General features: G+C 40.5%; 1 protein-coding gene and 1 long non-coding RNA gene across 2 annotated transcripts in view; one reads left to right on the forward strand and one right to left on the reverse strand.

Annotated features, from left to right (window-relative positions):
* The window catches only part of LOC132403815 (uncharacterized), a 152,809-nt gene that overhangs the window by 56,130 nt on the left and 72,068 nt on the right, over nt 1-24,611 (forward strand). The window lies entirely within an intron of this gene.
* The window catches only part of LOC132403813 (laminin subunit beta-4-like), a 147,256-nt gene that overhangs the window by 10,080 nt on the left and 112,565 nt on the right, over nt 1-24,611 (reverse strand). Inside the window, exons 25-30 of the mRNA XM_059987531.1 lie at nt 20,263-20,632; nt 14,983-15,138; nt 10,759-10,960; nt 7,561-7,764; nt 6,870-7,014; nt 4,304-4,511 (exon numbers count right to left, since the gene is read on the reverse strand). Coding sequence (XP_059843514.1) covers nt 4,304-4,511; nt 6,870-7,014; nt 7,561-7,764; nt 10,759-10,960; nt 14,983-15,138; nt 20,263-20,632 — 1,285 coding nt within the window. The remainder of the gene's footprint in view (nt 1-4,303; nt 4,512-6,869; nt 7,015-7,560; nt 7,765-10,758; nt 10,961-14,982; nt 15,139-20,262; nt 20,633-24,611) is intronic.

The raw sequence follows: 24,611 nt of genomic DNA on the forward strand, positions 1-24,611 counted from the left end.
AGGGCTACAGGGCGGACTTTAAACTAGTAAGATGGGGGGGGGGGTGGGAGACTATTTGAGGAGACTATGGGAGAGGAGGTTAGTTCACCAGTGGAGCAAGTAAATAGACAGTGTGTGAGGGAGGAAAGGCAGGTGATGGAGAAGGGATGCGCTCAGCCCGAAGATGTAGGGGAGAAGAAAGAAAAGGATAATAAATTTGAATGCATTGTTAGGGATGGAAAGAGAGGAGGAGATGGAGAGAATCTTAAATGTATCTATAATGGGAAAGGTGCAGTAACACTGATAGGAGTGTATTATAGGCCACCTAATGGGGCGCGTGAGTTGGAAGAGCAAATGTGTAAGGAGATAGCAGATATTTGTAGTAAACACAAGGTGGTGATTGTGGGAGATTTTAATTTTCCACACGTAGACTGGGAAGCTCATTCTGTAAAAGGGCTGGATGGTTTAGAGTTTGTGAAATGTGTGCAGGATAGTTTTTTGCAACAATACATAGAAGTACCGACTAGAGATGGGGCAGTGTTGGATCTCCTGTTAGGGAATGCGATAGGTCAGCTGACAGATGTATGTGTTGGAGAGCACTTCGGGTCCAGTGATCACAATAGCATTAGCTTCAATATAATTATGGAGAAGGACAGGACTGGACCTAGAGTTGAGATTTTTGATTGGAGAAAGGCTAACTTTGAGGGGATGCGAAGGGAGTTAGAGAGAGTGGATTGGGTCAAGTTGTTTTATGGGAAGGATGTAATAGAGAAATGGAGGTCATTTAAGGGTGAAATTATGAGGGTACAGAATCTTTATGTTCCTGTTAGGGTGAAAGGAAAGGTTAAAGGTTTGAGAGCACCAAGGTTTTCAAGGGATATTAGAAATTTGGTTCAGAAAAAGAGGGATGTCTACAATATATATAGGCAGCATGGAGTAAAGGAATTGCTCGAGGAATTTAAAGAATGTAAAAGGAGTCTTAAGAAAGAGATTAGAAAAGCTAAAAGAAGATACGAGGTTGGTTTGGCAAATAAGGTGAAAGTAAATCCAAAAGGTTTCTACAGTTATATTAAAAGCAAGAGGATAGTGAGGGATAAAATTGGCCCCTTAGAGAATCAGAGTGGTCAGCTATGTGTGGAACCGAAGGAGATGGGAGAGATTTTGAATGATTTCTTCTCTTCGGTATTCACTAAGGAGAAGGATATTGAATTGTCTAAGGTGTGGGAAACAAGTAAGGAAGTTATGGAACCTATGACAATTAAAGAGGTGGAGGTACTGGCGCTTTTAAGAAATTTAAAAGTGGATAAATCTCCGGGTCCTGACAGGATATTCCCCAGGACCTTGAGGGAAGTTTGTATAGAAATAGCAGGAGCTCTGACGGAGATCTTTAATATGTCATTAGAAACGGGGATTGTGCCGGAGGATTGGTGTATTGCTCATGTGGTTCCATTGTTTAAAAAGGGTTCTAGAAGGAAGCCTAGCAATTATAGACCTGTCAGTTTGACATCAGTGGTGGGTAAATTAATGGAAAGTATTCTTAGAGATAGTATTTATAATTATCTGGATAGACGGGATCTGATTAGAAGTAGCCAGCATGGATTTGTGCGTGGAAGGTCATGTTTGACAAACCTTATTGAATTTTTTGAAGAAGTTACGAGGAATGTTGACGAGGGTAAGGCAGTGGATGTAGTCTATATGGACTTCAGCAAAACCTTTGACAAAGTTCCATATGGAAGGTTAGTTAAGAAGGTTCAGTCGTTAGGTATTAATGCTGGAGTAATAAAATGGATTCAACAGTGGCTAGATGGGAGATGCCAGAGAGTAGTGGTGGATAATTGTTTATCGGGATGGAGGCCGGTGACTAGCGGGGTGCTTCAGGGATCTGTTTTGGGCCCAATGTTGTTTGTAATATACATAAATGATCTGGATGATGGGGTGGTAAATTGGATTAGTAAGTATGCCGATGATACTAAGGTAGGAGGTGTTGTGGATAATGAGGTGGATTTTCAAAGCTTGCAGGGAGATTTATGCCAGTTAGAAGAATGGGCTGAACGTTGGCAGATGGAGTTTAATGCTGAGAAGTGTGAGGTTCTACATTTTGGCAGGAATAATCCAAATAGAACATACAGAGTAAATGGTAGGGCATTGAGGAATGCAGAGGAACAGAGAGATCTAGGAATAACTGTGCATAGTTCCCTGAAAGTGGAGTCTCATGTAGATAGGGTGGTGAAGAGGGCTTTTGGAACGCTGGCCTTTATAAATCAAAGCATTGAGTACAGAAGTTGGGATGTAATGCTAAAGTTGTACAAGGCATTGGTAAGGCCAAATTTGGAATATTGTGTGCAGTTCTGGTCACCGAATTATAGGAAAGATATCAATAAATTACAGAGAGTGCAGAGACAATTTACTAGGATGTTACCTGGGTTTCAGCAATTAAGTTACAGAGAAAGGTTGAACAAGTTAGGTCTCTATTCATTGGAGCGTAGAAGGTTGAGGGGGGATTTGATCGAGGTATTTAAAATTTTGAGAGGGATAGATAGAGTTGACGTGAACAGGCTGTTTCCATTGAGAGTAGGGGAGATTCAAACTAGAGGACATGATTTGAGAGTTAGGGGGCAGAAGTTTAAGGGAAACACGAGGGGGTATTTCTTTACTCAAAGAGTGATAGCTGTGTGGAATGAGCTTCCTGTAGAAGTAGTAGAGGCCAGTTCAGTTGTGTCATTTAAGGTAAAATTGGATAGGTATATGGGCAGGAAAGGAGTGGAGGGTTATGGGCTGAGTGCGGGTAGGTGGGACTAGGTGAGATTAAGGGTTCGGCACGGACTAGGAGGGCCAAGATGGCCTGTTTCCGTGCTGTGATTGTTATATGGTTTTATATATATATATATAAAGGTTGCTAAAAATTATCGTATGTTCCAGCTTTTTCAGAGGTTATTTGAGCAATAAAGATGATTATAAATAAATCTCAATTGTGAATTTCCATTCCTACAGTGAGGGTCTCTGTTATTTACTAAGCTCAGTGTCACAAATACCATTGTGTTTTGTCATTACCTATAGCCTTCTTTATTCTGTTTCTCACACATCTGAGTTTCACCTTGTACAAACTGCTTCCCAGTTCAGTTTTTCTCACAGAAAATTCTTCTTGGCTCATTGCACTGCCCTTCTCCCATCCCTTTTGGCACTGCACTGTAACTAGGGCTTTGCTCTTGTTTCTGATTCTAATGACCGATTCTACCCTCATGCCAGACTGCACAGTGGCGCAGCTACACCCCTGCCACACAGTACCAGCCCCAGGATTCAATCCTGACCTCGACTGATGTCTGAGTGGAGTTTGCATGTTCTCCCTGTGATTACATGGGTTTCCTCTGGGGCTGTTCCTCCCCACATCCCGAAGCCATGCAGTTGTGTGAATGAGTGGTAAAATCTCAGGGTGGGTGGGGGGGAGGGTTGATATACAAGTGGGAGAATGAAAAATGGGATTAATGTAGGCTTATGTAAATTTACAATTTACATTCAACACAGACTTGCTAGGGTGAAGGGTTTGTTTCCCTAGTGTACAATATCTCTACATGACTCTACACTCATGACTCTCCAGACCCACCACCCAAGGCAGAATGTGTTGTTTTCCAATCTTCTCCTTTTGGAGCTCCCTCATTTTTGCCTTTAAATGGGCAGGTAGTGTTGAGGAAGCAGGGTGTCCGAAGAAGGACTTGGATAGATTGGGAGGATATGCAAAGAAGTGGCAAATGGAATATACTGTAGGGAACTGTGTAGTTGTGCACTTTGGTAGAAGGAACTAAAGTGTAGACTATTTTCTAAATGGGGAGAAAATTCAAAAGTCAGAGGTGCAAAATGACTTTGGAGTCCTTATGTTAAAGGTTAATTTGCAGGCTGAGTATGGTGTAAGGAAGGCAGATGCAATGTTAACATTCATTTCAAGAGGACTAGAATATAAGATCAAGGATAGACTTGCCCACAAGAAAACAATATCTGTTGCATATATGTACTTTGATAATAAATTTACTTTGAACTTTTTTAGATAGTAGGGTTCAAATATCCTCTCTGCAGCATGCTCCCCTACCAATTTTTATGTAATCTGCAAACTAGAAAACTTGATCCCACCGCCAAATTATTAGTATGAATAATAAGTAGTTCAGGGTCAAGAATGTATTATTTATATTCTGTCTTCACTGTGATATGTTTCTTAAATCCATGTTAATAACTTCCTCTTACACTATGAGCTCTTATCTTGTTTCCTCATTCATCAGAAATTTTACTAACAACCTTTTATGTGACATCTTGTTGAATTGAGAAGGCAACATACTCAGCTTTCATTGCACGCTTCAAAAGTAACTTTGCTTCTTGAGAGCGGTTATTTAGCCTTTCCACTTCTTTATCAACATCTTTAATCTCAGAAAGAATGTCCTGAATTTGCTTTGTTTTGTTCTTCACTTCCTCAGGAGTAACGGGTAACTTGATGGAAAGGACATGGTTCACAATTGCTTCAAGATCCTCAGGAGAAACACCATCAGCTTCAGTTTGAGGAAAAAGCATAAAAATTGTGTTACCTTTGTGAAAGAACAAATAGCATATTTCATAAACAATCTGGGGCAGAATAAAGATCTTTGTAGAGTAAATTCATCCTGTCATTACTTTTACTAAATCAATAGTTTGGCAGAAATTGGGTTGGTGTGATTAGCTGAAAGTCTTTAGCAATGTAGACACACAACATATAGCACACACAAAATGCTGGTGGAATACAGCAGGCCAGGCAGCATCTGTAAGGAGAAGCACTGTTGACGTTTCGGGCTGAGACCCTTCGTCAGGACTAACTGAAAGGAACGATAGTAAAAAATTTGAAAGTAGTGGGGGCAGGGGGAAATGCAAAATGACATGAGAAGACCAGAGGTGGTGGGATGAAGCTAAGAGCTGGAAAGGTGATTGGCGAAAGTGATACAGAGCTGGAGAAGGGAAAGGATCATGGGACGGGAGGCCTCGGAAGGTGGGGGGGGGGGGGGGGAGCACCAGAGGGAGATGGAGAACAAGAAGAGTGAACAAAGGGAAAGATGAAGCCACACTCAGGTTGGAGGAACAACACCTTATATACTGGCTGGGTAGCCTTCAATCTGATGGCATGAACATTGACTTCTCTAACTTCCATTAATGCCCCCCTCCCCTTCTTACCTCATCCCTGACATATTTAGTTGTTTGTTTTTTTCTCTCTCTCTCTGCCCATCACTCTGCCTGTTTTCCATCTCCCTCTGGTACTCCCCCCTCCTACCCCTGTCTTTCTCCCGAGGCCTCCCGTCCTATGATTCTTTCCCTTCTCCAGCTCTGTATCACTTTTGCCAATCACCTTTCCAGCTCTTAGCTTCGTCCCACCCCCTCCGGTCTTCTCCTATCATTTCGCGTTTTCCCCTCCCCCCACTACTTTCAAATCTCTTAGTATCTTTCCTTTCAGTTAGTCCTGACAAATGGTCTTGGCCCGAACCGTTGACAGCGCTTCTCCCTATAGATGCTGCCTGGCCTGCTGTGTTCCACCAGCATTTTATGTGTGTTGTTTGAATCTCCAGCATCTGCAGATTTCCTCATGTTTACACATTTAATAATTTCATCATTTCAGTACAATGAATTAAGCGTAAGTAATTACAAGGCAGTCTGTCTAAAAACAAGCTATTAGCAATTTTCCAAACAAGGTATTTGCACTACTGGGAGCAGAGCTTAAACGTTTCCAAACTTCTCTCAAAGTAGTAAAGCAAGGAAGAGTAGAGTACCATTTCACCACAAAGCCATATCTTTTCACAATCAGATATAATATCCAAGAGCAGGGGTCGGCAACGTTTACCACTAAAAGAGCCAATATGGACCCATTTCCCACAGAAAAGAAAACACTGGGAGCCACAAAATGAAATAACACTGCATACAACGGGTTTTTTTTGCCTTTATGCTATGTATAAACAAACTATAATGTGTTGCATTTTTGAAATTGATGAACTCCTGCAGAGAAAACGAAATTACATTTCTGCATGCAACAAAAACATTTTGAACTCCGAAAAAAAGACGTTGGGTTGAAGGTTACTACATAGGTAGCCTACCTTGGATCGAAGAATTAAAAGAAAGCGCGCACTGGCGGGTGTCAGGCATTGGCAGTTGTGATGTATATTAATAGCGATAAAAAACACGTTGTAGCGGTGTAGCGCTACATGCAGCGCTAAAATAAAGACTGCAGTCAAAGGTAACTTTATTCGAACTAAACAGCCTTGCTTTAAAGCCTCCCTCAACCCGTCCCCATGGGCGCGGATGCTCCAAAAGACACGTACTCACAAACCCCCGTAGGCTATCTCCCTTAGTCGGAACGGTGGCTAATTGTTCGGATGTGCCAGGAAACGGTGTCTCCGCAAAGTACAAGATCACCATAATCTTCAAATTTCGAATTACATTTCAAAAGCTAACAAACCACGGGGAGCCGCATCACAGAGATCAAAGAGCCGCATGTGGCTCTGGAGCCGCAGGTTGCCGACCTCTGTCCAAGAGAATCTGGATTTTTTTCTCTCAGCCCCACCCAAATAAAACTTATAGAACTCCAGCACAACAGCATCATCTAGTCAGTCAAAACCAGTTGCCTTTTATAGGATGGCATTTTAATGCTCCGGAATCATAATTTTGTTTATTAATCAGAAATCCATTGACTTTACTCTTCTTTGTTCTTTAAATTCAGCTTGTTTATTCTCATCAACTCAAACCCTCCAATTTTCCCACTATCTCTCTTTCCTTAATTGTTTGACTGTTTTCTGCAAAAAGTTGTCTTGTGGCAAGTTGTCTTGTGATACCGTAAGTGTCTTAACTAGATCTGTTTGGAAGGAGACCCAGTTGGGAAAGGGAGTATGTACCTGTGAGAAACTCTTTCACTTTTCTGATGATGTCTTTAGTTTCTTGCTTTTCCCTTTCAAGTTCGTCCTTGGTTTTGCCTAACTTGCCTAATAACTTGGTCGCCTTCTCTTTAGTTTCTTGTGTTCTGTTTCTGATAGAATCAAGCTAGAAGGAAGAGAAAAGGAAAAGCACTTTACTAGTACACAAAATCAATGGTGTTTTCTGAGTTACTTGACAGAACAAATTGGATTAAATTGATTTCTTGAACTTCTGGTAATTGCCACCCACCCCCATCCCATCTGCTTTACCATTTCTCCTGTTTTGCTCACACATTCTCTCCTTATCTGGCTGGCACCTCCCTCTGGTGCTCCGCCCTCTTCCCTATCTCCCATAGTCTTCTATTGTCTCCTTTCATATTCCCCCTTCCCCAGCCCTTTATCTCTGTCAAGAATCAACTTCCCAGCTCTTTACTTCACCCCTCCCCCTCACCTATCACCTGCCACCTTGTACTTCTTCCTCCCTCGCCCACCTACTCAGTCTGACTTCCGCTCCCTTCCTTTCCAGTCCTGATGAAGGGTCTCGGCCTGAAACTTCGACTGTTAACTCTTTCCCATGGATGCTGCTTAGCGTGCTGAGCTCCCCCAGCATTTTGTGTGTGTTGCTTTGGATTAAGAGAGGCTTTTATCCAAATAAACTATAAAATTCAAATACCTTGCTTATTGTATTCAGCATTTTATTAAGGAGTTGGGTCATCTGATCACTTGTTCCTTCAGCTTTGTTTTTTGTAACGCTTGCCGTAAACAATAAATCATTACAGGCTGGGCCACCACATATTTTATTTCCAAAATCATCATGACATAAAGCTCCTCCACATGGATCTTTATCACAGGACAGGTTACCCTGAGCTCCACATATCTAGAGATTAATTAAAGCACACAAGATAGACCATGACAAACAAAGAGGACAGAAACTTGTTTCAGTTACTGGAAGCAAACAATAGAGGTGAGCAGGGAGCATTCTGTTTAATTCAGACAAAGTCTAGTAATGGTTAAATCAAACAATGAACCAGATTTTGCAATCTGCCTAGCCAAAACAAATTGCTGACAGAAAAAAATTGTTAGCAGGCTCGATCATGTTCATTTTCTGCAACAAAAGCAATGTTCAAATTCAAATTAAAGTTCAAGTTTAATCATCTTTCAATCAACTATGAGTACAGCCGAATGAAACAGCACTTCTCTGGGGCCAAGATGCAAAACATACACAGCACATTCAAAATAGTGAACAAAAATAATAATCATGCAAAAGAAAGCAAATATATATAGCTCAAGTCCCTGAGCGACATGTCCTACAAATTCCACAGCTTGAGGCTTAGTCCTCACTACAATGGAGGCCACGCAGCTCCTTGCCATCTGTTGCACCACCAAACAAGGGAAGCAGGACTGTGAAACCTTACATTATTAATGTTCACCAGGATCTTGCAATCTCAAGAGAAATGTCCAAGACAATCAACCACAGTTATACTGCACACCACCTTCATGCACCAATTCCGATGACTTCCTGTAGCAGGCAGCAACATGGTCTGCACGGTTAGTATTCATTTCCAGAGGGCTGGCAAGGATGTAATGCTGGGACATTAAAAGGCATTGGTCAGACCATACTTGGAGCTTTGGAGCTATCTGAGTGCAGGATGCATGATTACAGAACTGTGTTGAAGTTACAAACAAAAACCTTAAAAAGAGCCAGGAATGGTAATGGGCACTGGTTTTTAAAATTATCAGTGAGGCTTTGGGGGTGACACTGAGACCTTGCCTGCTTATAGCTGTATTCGGTGTGGCAGATGACGTTTTGGGTTTGAATGCAAGCCAGTCAGATATCATTGCATTTACATCACTATTGGCCCATAGAAGAACCTTGGTGGCCTGGAAATCTGCCACTCCCCCATCTGCTGCTGCTTGGTTAGAGGACGTAATGTTTTTTTCTGAACTTAGAAAAGATTAAATTCACTTTGAGGGGGGTCTGTGAAAAAGTTATATTCGAAATGGGGACCTTTCTTGTCATATTTTGGGAGTCTTAAGGAATTATCTACTAGTTGAGGGCATTTGATTGTACTTGGGAAGTTGCCTCTCTTTTAACAGGGTGTTTGATGAATTGTAATATGAGTGTATTTTGGATAATTTGATATATTGTGAATGTGTGTGGGCCTTCACCTTGAAGTAGTGTGGGGGTATGGCTGTGAAATGTCCGTACTTGTATTAGTGAATTGTTGTATTGTAAATACATTAGCTGCCATGGTATGTTTGGGGAGGACAGGTGAGGGGAGGTTTGTTTAGGGCTAAGATATAAAAGCAAAATGGAGGAAAATGTAATCTATTATGTATTCTGTATTGCGTCATTCCTTCAATAAAATATATTTTAAAAATATAACACTGCTGACATGTCTGGTCCAGCTAAGTATTTTAGCAGTCATGACTACCTGGCATTTGCGATTAAAGTATATACCTTGATCTTTTAAACAGTAGGGTCTTAGTCAGTCTGACTGGTTTTGAGTTATTTAAGAAGTTAAGTATTACATATACATAATAATAAGGGAGATTCATAAATTGAATTGTATGCAGGCAGTCCCACTTTATGGCAGGGTTCTGTTCCTGAGAATTATCCATAACATGAATAGTTCATAAGTTACAACTGTCAACAAACATTTGGAACTTTACAAAGTAGGTCAAGTCAAGGAATGAAATGTATAGACAAGTGTTTAAAGTTTCTTTGGAGATTCTTTCCCATTTCACAATAAATCTGTGCAGAATAACTTAGAAAATGTCTAGTTCTTCTGTAGATCGAAACAAGAGTTCAGGTTTCGAATGGGACAGGCATTAAAAAGCTAGAAATCCATATAGTTGCCCAACTTTAAGCAGAATTGGAGTTAATCCTAAAATATAGAAATAAAACATCTTACTATGGTAGTGCAGCAGTATACAGATTGAGAAATGTGATTTATTGACAAAACATATAAAGACAGATTAAGGAAGCCATCCAGTTTAACAGGCTCAGTCTGCTTTTAAAAGAGCTGTGCAGATTGCCTGATTCCCACATTCCCATGGCAAATATTTACTTTTCAACTATATTTCTGGCATCCGTTTGAGAATTCCTCTGGAATTATCCTTCAAATCAGTGAGTTGTAGATCACACAATTTACTGTGTAATATTCTTTATCCTATCTCTGATTGCCAAAAACAGATAATCAAACAAAGTATATTCCTGATCTCTGCAGCTCTAAGGAGAGGAAAATCAGCGACTCTGGCCTTTTCTTACCACTGAAGTTCTTGACCCTGGTGCCATTCCTGTATCACTTCTCACCATCACTAAGGCCTCTTCATACGTTCTAAGCCACAGTGCCCTGATTTCAGTGCAGTGCCCTAGCCAGAATGTAACTCCCTTACTTGATTCAAGACCTCAACAGTTCATATTGCTCCTTAAAGCATTCTTAGCTTATCCTGCTATCTTGAAACGCCTTCAAGTTTCTCTATGTTGGCATGTTATTTAAGATTATGTCATTAACTTCAGCCTCTCCTCATTCTTTGCCCCAAATGTAACACTTCCTCAGCATTTAATTTTACCTGCCTTGCTTCTGCTCAATATACTTCTGCTAAAATTTGCAGATCTTTGAATAAAGGCAACGTGTTTTCAATTGCTGAGTCTCTTTCAGGCCAATACTGGCAAAGTTTTGGACACTGAAGAAAAGAACGCAGGCAGAAGAGTGGACGTGAAGTACTAATGAACAAGGCTCATGGAATTACGTAGTTTACTGTTCCTTTCCTTTACTTATAAGCTTGTGAGTCCTGTTCTGAACTGAAACCAATTGCTTAACCACTCTACATTTCCATAAAATAGTTTAATAGATACAGAACTCACCAGGTTGTTTGCCTTTGTCAAATCCAAAAGTTCAGTTTTTTGCCTCAATGCATTAAGTTCGTTGTTATAAATCAATAATGTATTGTTTAACAAGGCAGTTGCATCCTTTCTTGTAGATTCTGAGATACTCACTAATTCCGAAACATTTGCTTTCTGTTGAGAGTCTTTTGAAATTTGGTAGAACATTTTAATGTCTTCAAAGCTACCTGTTAACAGTAGTAAGTAATGATACAATTACCCCTTGAATATAATTTTTGATCACTATTGTAAAATCGAACTGAAGAAAGGTTAGCAACTCTTCCATCATTGGACTAAATTATCTTTATAAGCTATTAAAACTGATCTGCACAAATGCACCTTGCATGAGATTATTTATTGTTTTCTTTGTGTTAATGTAGTATTTAATCATTACTTAATTGATTTTGAAAATATGTGATGCCAATAAAAATAGATTTGTTTTCACTCAATATACAATATCCCAATCAATTAGCTAGGTTTGAAGTGATTTCTGGCCTAGAGATGTATGTATTCTGGCTTTTGTTAGCTTCATGAAGTCAGCAAAGAGAAAATATCGAACAAAAGAAGATGATTCTTCCCCAAATAAAACAAACAGCTCAGGCAGTTTCCCAGTAAACTTTATCACATTTAAGTTTGTTTCATGGGTGAGAATTTGTGAGCAGTCTGTGGGAGATCCATAAAGACCCATTTACCTGAGAAAGAAATAGAAGCCAATAAATCACCAGGGTTTCTTCAGTCTGTGCAGCAGAGTTGTTAAGGATACTGTAAATATGTCAAATATCCATCTGTGGTTAATTTTCAATGCAGTCTACACAATGATAGTGACGCAGCATTTAGTCCTATAGGGATAGGTTCATCTTTGCAATCCACAGGAGCCACCTACAGCTCTACATCATCTAACCCACACTTCATCTTCTTTTCTGCTTGCATTCTTTTTAAGTGGTTATTGCTGATGGAAGTGAGAAAAAAGGGCCAAATGGACAAGGTTCTCATTAACAAAACCAGTTTATGATTGCAGTTATTGTCCTCCAGATGGAATTTATATTTAATTTCGGAAACATACTGGTTTAGTTATTTTTCATGTCAGCCGTAACACATTATTGAGCTAAACTAAAAACGTGCTAGGATTGTGATGTATAAGTAAACCACGCCCATTGATTGCAGTCCAAGGTATCATGCTGTTCTTTGGCTGTAGCCCTAAGTGGAGGGCCAAGTATCATGGCTGGAGGCAGTAAGCCTGAATTCAAAAAATTAAACCCTGCCTGCACTGTTCAAAGGGACATGCATTTCAGCAGATGTTGTTGCTCTCTGGTGTTCTACCACAAGAACTGATCTGAGAAACTGTCAAGAATGGCCAGTCTCTGTGGTTTTTGAACATTGCATGAGAGATTGCAACAAAGGAGGTGGTAAGATGTCCTGTATATCAGGGGGTCTGTAGTCCCTCTAGGATGAATCCAAGGCAATAAGATGTCAGTCTCCTCCTTTCGATTGAGGATGCCTCCCTTCCTCTCTGGTCCTCTGGGTTCTGAACCACTTAATGAAGTCAGTTTGGGACTACAGACTCCGTCAGATGAGCAGAAGATGCCCGAAGGCGCAGGTGAGGGATGGCCCTTTGTGAAAGGCATCTTAAGTCTATCCCTTAGGCTAGGAAAGTGCAGCTTAAATCTCATCCTCTGGCATAAAGCAGATCAATGTCAAATGTGAAGCCACCTTCGCCAGAAGTCAACAGCATGCAGCCAGCCTCGCAGCACCTTTGGGGTGAAACTATGAGGGGCTTCGGTCAGGAAAAGGTATATAGAAGTTAGGCCTAAGTGAGTGGAAAAAGAATGATTAGCTGGTATTTCTGTTCAACTTGGCAAGCAATGATTTAAAGAAAATAATCCTAATGCATACTTTCTGTTAGTTTTATTTCTTCATTGATGCCAAGGTCATGATCAATAACAGAAGACTGGTAAGATTTGAGATTCTGTTTGAATGAGCATCTGAGTTTGTTTATTTGTAGCAGAGGCAGGTCAGTTGGTCATTTGGTCTTTCTATAGCTGGAGGGATATGATAAGCTGTTGAAGCGGTTAGGTTGCACAGTATACATCAAAATCATAAACCACAATTTTGTTCACCACATCAATAATCCGCTCTGTTCCATCATGGAAGTCTCCCATAGTTCAATGGTTCCATTTAATATCAGAGAATGTATATGGTATACAACCTGAAATTCTTACTCTTCACAGACATCCACAAAAACAGAAAACACCGAAGGATGAATGACAGAAAAACGGTAGCACCAACAGCAGTAAAGTGTCAACCTTCCCCCCTCTCATCCCCCCACTTGTTCCAGCAGGAAGCAGCAGCCCCCCCCCCCAGTACCCTCCAAGCAAGTAATAGCAAAGCCCCCCAAACCGACCAAGATCTGTCCATCAAAAACTATAGTCCAGCACTTTGACATGCCATCGGCTGTCTCTCTCACTAGGTTGCTACATGTCATTGGGCAATAGAGCCATGAGTATTGTCAGAAGATAGTACAGAGCAGAGATCATCTGATTTGTTAAGGTCTCTTAAAAGTTAATACCGCAAGGAAATATTACAGAATGAAGGCATCTCATCTGCTCCAGATACCTAGCATTGATCTGCACAGTACTGTATGGATGGTGAGTAAAGAGCTGGACAGTGAGAGGACGTAACGCCGGTTTTGATACATCTGAAGGATGACGTGGACACCTGTAAGTGAAGAGCGTGCAGCCAATGACACTTGGCACTGTGGGGAAGCATCATTTCTTGCAGAACCATGTCCTCAATGAGTCTGCTGTTGCCTGGGACGAAATAAGCCTTTCTTTTACAGGGAATGTCAGAGAACTCACTCATGTTACTGTAGGTGGAAAGCTAGAAGGTCTATAAGCCCTTGCACGTGGAAGGATGCTGATGCTTATAGGAATGTGGCCATGGTGACCTTGGCAACCATTGCTTCACTGAGGTTTCTGGATTAGAGGAAACATATTTCAAGTTTAGATGACTCACACAACATTCTTCATCCCAGTTTAGGATGCAAAATTAGTCATTGAGCACCCTGAGCAGATGTGGCCTCTCAGTTTCCTCCCTCCCTTGTGCTGAGGCGGCTCAGGAGCGACCTTATAGACAGTTATAAAATCATGAAGGACAGAGATAAGATGGATGATCATAATTTTTTCCGCAGGGTAGGAAAGTCGAAAACATAGCTCGAACTGAGAGGGGGATGATTTAAAGGGAACCTGAGGGGCAATGTTTTCACACAGAGGCTAGGGTTAGTTGGAGTGAGCTACCAGAAGAAGTGCTGCAATGTTTAAAAGATCTGGCTTTTTTGAACCACCCTCAGCTGGTGCTCACACTCCCATCACATCGCCATCTCTGCTTCGATGTTTCCATTTGCTCATCAAAGCCCTTTCAGTCACAAGAAATCTAACCAATTATTAAGTTACAGCGCGGAATAGGCCCTTCCAGCCCTTCGAACCGCTCTGCCCAGCAACCTCCAGTTTAACCCTAGCCTAATCAAGGGACAATTTACAATGACCAGTTAATCTACCAATCAGTACGTCTTTGGACTGTGGGAGGAAGCCGGAGCACCCGGAGGAAACCCATGTGGTCACAGGGAGAAGATACAAACTCATTACAGACAGCAGCGGGAATTAAACTTTTTACAGTTGGTACTGTAAAGCATTGTGCTAACCACTACACTACCATGTTGCCGCATGTCTTGTGACTATTACATATTGCTAATAGGAGCCATGCAGAAAACTGTGGTGGTTCTTGTAGAACACTGATGGTCATCCTCTGAAGGACTCTAACACTGCTGTGGGAAGACTAGTTTTGTTCCCTGTTGTCAAAGAGTTAGAAAGAGATAATTAAAAATAATTAGATAAATAAAACAATAAATTAATAATAAATAACCAAATAATTAATAATAAATTAATTAAAAATAAAACTAAAATAATAATTAATAAATAAATCAATACTTTGATAATAAAGTGAATTAAAAATAAATTAAATAAAAATAATTAAAAGAGATAATTAAAGAGATAATTAGAAAGAGATAAAAGAGATGAGGTCTTTAAATGTCCAAATATCAAGCATAGCAATTACTTCAAGTGTGCTTTAACAAATACTTATACAATCATCATTCTGAACAACCGATCCAGCCCTTGCTTGATATAGATATCGGGTTAATATTTTTTCTACTTGCCATTCACATTCCTTATTGCTGGCTTCTGTTTCAAGCGATTCAATTCCTTATTGAGCTTGTCGACTTCCGTATTAATATCGTCGATAACTCTGTTAAGCTCCTTCGTGTCTTTGGAAATATTCACATTTGGATCAATCTGCATTTGGATTTTCCTGCACAATATTGAAGTTGTGAGTGTATATAATCGAAACTCTATGAGTTCTGTGTTACATTTACATCATCAGATTGTGGTTGGTGTTTTGCCATTCTGTGTCCTTCTTTAGGGTTAAGTGGTTCTCAACCATGTTTATGCCCTACCATTAACCAAGGGGTCTGTGGACCCCAGGTTGAGAACCCCTGTTTTATAAATTTCTTTATATTCCTATTAAGACTGTTTCCAACCACCATACCACCACACTCTTATCCTGTTCATTCCTCCAAACATGTAGAAATTAGAGTTGTTATGATCAGAAATGATTAAATGTGCATTGGACAGTGATGAGATCTTCAACTGTTTTCTACTCTCCCCTTCCTTGTCTCCCCTAATCTGTCAGAAGGGCTGCCTACAAAAGGCTCAAGGATGTTGTTACATATGGTTCCTGGGTTTTTTTTTATCTGAGGGTTTCTGTGTACTTTGCAATAGGTAAAATCCCTTCAATGCCAATAAAAAAAATAATTTCAGGTCAAATTTGGAGTTAGAGCTCGAAGTATAGCTGTGAGCTGGCCAGTGGAGCGCCGCCAATAAGACTTGGCCTTAAGTGTTTGTGAAACTTAATGGTGTTTGTATTGAGAGATAGCAGAAGTTCCACTTGGAGCATTACCAATAAAATCTGGGCAGTGTTTCAATGAAAGAGAATTAATTTTTGAACATCAAGTACTGTAACTGATGAACACAAGGAAGTCTGCAGATGCTGGAAATCCAAAGCAACACACACAAGACGCTGGAGGGACTCAGCAGGTCAGGCAGCATCTATGGGAAAAATAGAAACAGCCGACATTTCAGGCCGAGACCCTTCCTCGGGACTGAGAAGGATGGGGGAAGGTGCCAGAATAAAAAGGTGAGGGGAGGAGAAGGGGGTTAGCTGGAAGGTAGGTGAAGCCAGGCGAGTGGGGAAGGTCAGGGGCTGGAGATGAAAAACCTGATAGGAGAGGAGAGTGGACAATAGGAGGAAAAGAAAGAGGTGGGGACTGAGGGGAAGTAATAGGAAGGTGAGAAGAAATAAAAGGTCTGATTGAGGAAGGGGTGGAGGTTTGGGGTTTGTTTATCGGAAGGGGAAATCGAGATTCATGTCATCAGGTTGGAGGGTACCCAAGTGAGGTGAATATGTCAGGAGCAGGCCATTTTGAGGATGGTTCCATTATGTGGAATTAGCCTCCAGGTTATACAATCATTGCACAGTCATGATGCAGCGTTATGTGCTGTGATTCACTGTTACATTTTGGCTCTCAGATGTTTACAGCTGGTTCTTAGCAGGTGTTCATATATGGTATTTGCGTTCCACTGACAGAGAATCTATCATATGGTCTGTCAAGCAGATGGTGTGGAAGTAAATTGGTCATATGTAGGGTGAAAATAACTCCTGTAAGCAATTATAATCAGTTTGTTCTTCATTAACTGTATCATAACATTTACCCGTTCTAATTAAAACAAATGCACTTTAAAACTGAGGTTTAAAGTGTGCCAGAATTCCATATGTTTCTAAAACAAAGTACTTCAGATGCTGGAATCTGAAATAAAGCTGGAACATGCTACAATTAATCTTCAAGTCAGGCAGCACTGTTGAGTGAGAAACAGATAAATGTCACTCTGCATTCAAATTAATTCACTCTGATGTTTAGATTGAGTTGAGAAAAATGCAGAGAACTCTGTTTTCCATCTGGGGAATAAATAGCATTTAAGATTTATTTTCCATGGTCCTTTCTCAGATGTTAGCCTTAAAGAGTGTAAGTAAAATCATTACATTACACAAAACATAGAACTGAACCGCACAGGAACAATCTCTCCGGCCCAGCAGGTCATGTTGTTAGTCTTATTCCCAAATCTTATTGGCGGAGCTCCACTGGCCTGTGTCCCAGCTTGTTGTCCCAGCTGCCTGTGCATGGTCTATATCCCTCCATTTCCTGGCTGTCCATATTTCTATCTAAATGCCTCTTAAATGTTTCTGTCATATCTACTTCTACCACCACCTCCATCAGCACATTGTAGGTACCTATCACTCTTTGTGTAAAAAAGAACTTGTCTTGTAAACCACTTCTACACCCTTTCCAGAGGTTCCACATTTTTCAAGTAATGTGGCCAGGAAAATCAGACTTCCTAACTTTTACACTCAACATACCAACTGACGAAGGCAAGTATGCTGTATAATTTCTTTACCACCCTGTCTACTTGTTGCCACTTGCAGGAAGCTTTTGTTTTGCACTCCAAGATCCCTCTGTATATCAGTGTTCTTAGGAGCCCTGCCATTAACTGTGTGGTTTCTGCTTGCATTTGACCTGCCAAAGTGCAAAAGCTTACTTGCCCAGATTAAGTTCTGCCATTCCCTTGCCCACATTTCCAGTTGGTCTATGTCCTCTTGATAATCTTTCTCACTGTCCAAAACCCTCCCTATTTTTGTCGGAAAACTTGACAAATCAGCCTACCTACATTTTCATTCAAATCGTTTATCCTCTCAAACAACAGCGATCCAGTATTGATCTTGGTGTGACACCATTGGTCACAGACCTCCAGCCAGAATAACACCCCTCCACCACTTTTCTCTGTCTTCTATGGCCAAGCCAGTTTTGAATCCAATCTGCCTATTCTCCATGGATTCCACGTATCTTAATCTTCTGAGGCTGTCTATGGTGAGGGATTTTGCTGAAAGCTTTACTATGTATTGGACATTCACAATCCACAATCAGCTTCATTACTTCCTCTAAAACTTCAAATGAGTTTGAAAGACATGACTCCTCTACACATATCCCCAATGTCCATGCTCTTCCAGGAGCAAATAGATTTTATGCAGGAATCCTCTCCAATAATTTCCCTACCTCTGACGTAAGGCTCACTGGCCTGTATTTTCATGGTTTGTCTCAACTGCCTTTCTTAAACAGAGGAACTCCAGGCCTCTGAGACCCCACCTGCGTCTAAAAAGAATATAAAGATCTCTGTAAAAGCCCCAACAGTCTTCTATTTAGTCTCCCTCAAAGACCTGAGGACCTATTCATGTTCTTCAAGAGTCCCAATATCTTCCCCTTCTTGATATTAACATGCCCTAGAATATCAGAATACTGTTCATGATTTTACAATCTTTAATGTCTTATTTCTTGCTGAATTCTAGGGTAGAGATTCTACAATTTTGCACACTATACATTTATAGTTGTTTTATGGGCATATTTTTTCATCGAGCCATCTGTACTTGATGAAAAGTTTTCTCTTTGGAAAGATACAACAGACTTAAAGGCTAAAAGAACATAAAACATAAAATATAGGAGCAGAATTATCCCATTTGGCCCATCGAATCTGCTCTGCCATTCAATCATGACTGATTTATTTTTCTCAAACCCATTTTCCTGCACTCTCATCATAACCCTTGACCTCCTCACCAATCAACAATCCATCAGTCTCTGCCTTAATTGTACCTCTTCAACCCTCTCTGGCAAAGACTTGTTCAAAGGAATCACTATCCTTTGAATGTGTCTTGTGAATTTTGTCTTCATTCTTTTGAGTATTATTGATGCTGACCCTAAGTTTGTGGTTCCTAGAAATTTATTTAGATCAAATTGGCATATCAATGTAGGACCCTTTCTTCCATCAAATAGGCTGCTGTGGCTGCATTCACTAGTCACTAGTGTTCTCCCAAACTCAGGATGGGGAAATTGATGGCTGGGGCTCTTGTACAATGGTTTTGCACCATTTTAGAAACAGATTTCCCCTTCTGCCATCAGATTTCTGATTGATCCATGAACCCACCAATACTATGTCACTATTCCTCTTTTGCTTTATTTGTCTGTTTTTATTTCCTATTGTAACTTAGTATTATTTTTTTGCACACTACTGCTGCCACGAAACAATAAATTTCATGACATATGTCAGTGATAATAAACCTGATCCCATTCTACTCTTATATTATGCTGTCACCAACCCTGTTTGGGATCGTGACAGCATAATATAAATGCATAATATAATGATAGCATAAAAGTGCTCCACATTTTATTAAGGGTTGGCAAACCTAGAGCACTGACTTTCTCAACCAGGTTGATGGTGCCTCCATTGTCCGAGAGCTTTGTTTGGGTCTCAACTTAATTTGTGGATCTTCCAACCTGAAGTAGCAGAAACAGCAGGATTTCTGGAGTATGGTATTGACACAAAATTAATCAGTTCCAAAATAAAAACAAAAGGAATTTAATGTTAAGCAACAATATTGACAAAGCAATATTTTCTTGATTCATATTTCCAATGGTTTACTTATGGAAAAATATAAATGCAATCTATAATCTGAATGGATTATGACAGATTGTGTAAACTATCTGCTGGTGGGCAAGGCTTGACTTAATAGATCATTACAGATCATCAGAAAATGTGAGAAACATTCAGGTCAGGCAGCAGCTGTGGTAAGAGAAACAGAATATTTGGGTTGAGTTGTTCTCTGAGCTTGGTAATCCATTTGCAAATGTTTTGTCACCATATGACAAAACCATCAGTACACTGTTCATTTGTGGCAGGCCCGCTGACTGCTTGGCCTTATGTACTTATCAATCAACTGGCTGGGCGTCATTACAGAAACTCAACTGTGACGTAGGGAGGGGGTCCCATTGCTGATTGGCTATGTGGTGAACTCTGTGCCTTGTGGCCTGGAATTTTGCCTGAATTGGCAAAGAGGTTCAAGGTCTACATGTCTGTTTACAGATATGTTTGTGGAAAATACGCCGCGTGTTTGTTTGCAAAGGTCTTCTGTTCACCTTTCCACAGAAGCTGCTTGACATGGTGCACATTTCCAGTATTTTCTGTTTTTTTATTATTTCAGAATTCTATCATCAGCACTTTCTTGATTTTCATCACTATTTTATTGCCTGATAATAAACAGGACTCTTACCAGGACATCTGAAATATTTAACAATGTGATGATGTCGATGAGAGTTCATTTTATATGGTGTATCCCAACCAAAAGGGTTGAGGCTCTCAGAAGACAAACCAATGCATCCATTCCTCATCATTCACAAAAATAAACCTTAATGCTTCTTACTTGCAGTTAGATTTAGGGGAGTATTTCAACTGGATGGTATATCGAACGAAAATTAAAATGGAGGTGAGTTACCTGATCTCTTCAAAATAATCCTTTGTCTTTTCAAATGTTTCAGGGGAAGCAACTGAGCTGTTCAGAATTTTGGCAACTTCAGCAATTTTCTTTTCGAGTTTTTTCAACTGTTTGTCATAGGAAGGTCCTAGTTTGTTGCTGTGTGCTGTGCTTTTGTTGGATAGTCCTTCTATTACTGGGATGAGGCTACAAATCTCTTCATCCAGCAGGTTAAAGCAAGGGTGACACTGTGTACATGTTGGAAACTCTTTGCAGTAACCCCAGGCACATTTGTTGCAGTGTTTTCCTGTTACCCCTTCACGACAGTTACAGATTCCTGTTGTCTTGTTGCATGCAGGCCTTTTAGTACCTCCAAAGTTGCAGTTACATGCTGCCAGGGAACAGTGAAACAGTGGTCAAAATATAAAAAAACATTGTTTGTAAAAAGCCTCTTCCCCCAAGCCATCAGACTCCTCAATACCCAGAGCCTGGACTGACACCAACTTACTGACCTCTACTGCGCCTATTGTCTTGTTTATTATTTATTGTAATGGCTGAACTGTTTTATGCACTTTATGCAGACTACAGGGTAGGTCTGTAGTCTAGTGTAATTTTCTTCAATGTTGTTTTTACGTAGTTCAGTGTAGTTTTTGTACTGTTTCATGTAGCACCATGGTCCTGAAAAACGTTGTCTCGTTTTTACTGTTTACTGTACCAGCAGTTATGGTCAAAATGACAATAAACTTGACTCTGAATAATGCCATATAACCATAGAGTATCGAGTATTTACTATGTCACTTCAAAATCTACCTTATCAAATTGGTGAAACACATTTTAGCTTGGACAATTAAAATTGCATACAAACATGTAATTAATTTACTTGTTAATGGCCACAATATATTTAATCAATATGACCAACTCTATTTTTTTATGAATATTTTACAATTTTTAATTTCTGATATCACTCAGTGACAATTTTACCTTCCATCTTTATCAAGATACAATACTGATATTCTTCAAGTGAGTAAAAATGTACTTTTTCTATCCATTAAAAAATTGGATTTGAACATAATAAATGAAAGGAACGAACCTATGAGTGACACCACATGGAATATTTTGAGGGTATGGTGAATGGAATACAAGACAAATCAAGAACAAACAGCACACACAAAATGCTGAGGAACTCTGCAGGCCAAGCAGCATCTATGGTGAACGTTTCGAGCTGAGATCCTTCATCAGAACTCCTGAGTCCTTCATAAGTCTGATGAAGGGTCTCAGCCCGAAACATTGACTGCTTAATCTTTTTCCATAGATGCTGCCTGGCCTGCTGAGTTCCTCCAGCATTTTGTGTGTGTTGCTTTGGACTTGCAAATTTTCTTGTGTTTGTCAAGAACAAATAGAGTGGCATTCATTATCTTGCTGTATCTACTCACAGAGTCATGGAGTTCAGGGCTCACCGTGCTCGTTCCAAGAAGCTATCTCTACTAATCCCACAATACTGTGGTCTACTATGCAGTGGCATAGTACAGCAATGAAATTTCAAAGAAAAGGAGCTTCTTTCAACATAAAGATGCTGAGCATTGACCATGTCCATGTGTTGATTTTGGTCTGGATCACTACTCTGGAGGAATGGTGCTGGAGTGAATGCCATCTGCAACCTAACCATGCTGAAAACAATTGATACCAAATGCTTGCTGACTTACTTTTGTGTTTTTACTAATAACAGACAGATGGCCAACACTATGTTCAAATGAAGTGATTGCTGTGACATGGCATGTACATAAATGCTTGTTGCACATGAAGATGTACAAAGGAGCTGGTTGACGATTACAGGAGGAATGGAGTCAGGCTAGCCCCTATTGACATCAATGGATCTGGGGTTGAGGGGGTGAACAGCTTTAAGTTCCTCAGCATACACATCACCGAGGATCTCATGTGGTCTGTACACACCAGCTGTGTGGTGAAAAAGGCACAGCAGTTCCTCTTTCATCTCCGACAGTTGAGGAAGTTTGCTATGGGCCCCCATATCCTAAGAATTTTCTACAGGGGCACAATTGAGAGCATCCTGACTGGCTGCATCGCTGCCTGGTATAGGAACTGTACTTCCCTCAATCGCAGGACTCTGTAGAGAATGGTGCGGACAGCCCAGTGCATCTGTAGATGTGAACTTCCCACTATTCAGGACATTCATAAAGACAGGTGTGTAAAAAGGGCCTGAAGGATCATTGCAGACCCGAGCCACCCCAACCACAAACCGCTTCAACTGCTATCTGGGAAATGGTACTGCAGCATAAAAGCCAGGACTAACAGGATCTGGAACAGCTTCTTCCACCAGCCATCAGACTAATTCACGCTGATACTATTGTATTTCTGTTATATTGATTGTCCTGTTGTACATTCTATTTATTATAAATTGCACATTGCACATTTAGATGGAGACGTAACATAAAGATTTTTCCTCCTCATGTATATGAAGGATGTAAGTAATAAAGTCAATTAAATTTAATTCAATTCAAACGTCTTAGGCAGACATATATATAACTAGGGTGCTTATGACTTTTGCACAGTACTGTAGTAACTTTATGTATTACACTGTACTGCTGCTGCAAAAAAACAAATTCATGACATGTGAGTGATGATAAACCTGATTCTGATATTGGTCTCTATTCTGGACTAGGAATGGGAAGTGGGGCAGGGAGAGGGGAATCATGGTTGGGAAAAGGGGATGGGAGAGGGAAGGGAGTGGGAAAGCACCCGAGAGACATTCTGCAATGATCAATAATCCAATTGTTTGGGATCAATTGTCCTTGCCTGGTATCGCAGGGCTGGGTGTGTCCGCACCCGTGCCACCCCTGGCATTCCTTCCCTGCCACCTGACCCACACCCCTACCGCAGCACTCCACCCTCACCATTCCCGACGTTCTTTGTTTCCAACAGGTTTATAAACTTGCTGTCCTCTCCAAATTAACAAACACAGCACTGTTCAAAAGTCTTAGGCACCCTAGCTATGTATATGTGCCTAAGACTTTTGCTCAGCACTATACTGTACCTCGAAGGAGCTCTAGATTGTGTACAAGGAAGGAGTTCTAGATGAGATGTACATCTTCACACAGACAACTGTGTTGGCTGATTTTCACTGGGATTCCGATGAGTAAATTTAAGGACTGTGCACTGAGAAGGCTTTGTATTTGAAACAGTTCACATTTCATTACCTGTCTAGAGATAAACAACCTACATTCCAGAGTTCTTTAGTAATTATAAACTGTCTCCATTCTACCAATGAGCTTCTAAGTCAGCTAGTTTCTCTGCTATTATTGACCATCACTATTTTAAAGCAAGTACCTACACATAGGTAAAAACATTAGAATGTTAATATTGGTCCTAATAATATCTAACTGCAAGACTTGTTCCTGTGGTGTACTGCTCTAAGTTCTATTTTATCAAGGTTTATAAAATCAAGAGTAGCATAAATAAGGTGAAATAGTCAAAATCTTTTCCTCAGGGTAGGAAGACCAAAACTAAAAGGAGTAGGTTTAAAGTGCAAGGGGAAAGATTTAAAAGGACCCTATACAGCTTCTTTTCTCACAGAGTGTGGTGAATATATGGAATGATCTATCAGGGAAAATGGTGGAGATGGTCACAATTATGATGTTTAAAAGTCAATTTCATGGATAGGAAAGGATATGGGCCATATACAAGAAAATGGTATTAGCTCATGTAGGCACTTTGGTTGGCATGGATAAGTTGTGTTAAAAGGCACGTTCCTGTCTCTGTCCTCCAAGAGGACCATAACCTTGTCGTGGGCTGGAGGTTTGTGTACCTCAATGACCTGGAGAACTATGTTGACTGGAGTCAGGGGTTTATGCTTTGGCTCTTGGTTGGGTCATCGATGCTACACAGGTCAAAGGGTAGAGGACAGACTAAGAGTGGTCCACCAACCCTCCAGATTCAGGGGTTCAGCCCAAGGCTAAGAACCCCGTCTGGTCAAACAAAACTATTATGGAAAGAGCAATGAAGACTCCTTCTACATCTGACTGTGACGGTATTCCTGAGGCTTCACTTGCATGACTAACAGTAGTGAAAACCGAGAGAAAGCTACTGGCACAATGAAGGAACTCCCAAGCACTGCCGGAGATGGAGGACCTTCATTGCTGTCTTAAACGCCAGGGACATAACAGGCAGTAATCTAATCTATTCTATTTTTGTGACTTAATAATCTGGATTTTCAGCACTTTTTAGTGCAACTGTGGGAACCTGTAGAAATTACACAATATGCGTCAATCATTCAGTGTCACTGGCAGACACTCTGAACTGTGAGTTACTCCAATCTTTATGTTTCAAACGTGAACTAGTGCCTATACTTGCCATGC

The sequence above is a fragment of the Hypanus sabinus genome, chromosome 13 (assembly GCF_030144855.1).
Source record: "Hypanus sabinus isolate sHypSab1 chromosome 13, sHypSab1.hap1, whole genome shotgun sequence".
NCBI classification, from domain to species: domain Eukaryota; kingdom Metazoa; phylum Chordata; class Chondrichthyes; order Myliobatiformes; family Dasyatidae; genus Hypanus; species Hypanus sabinus.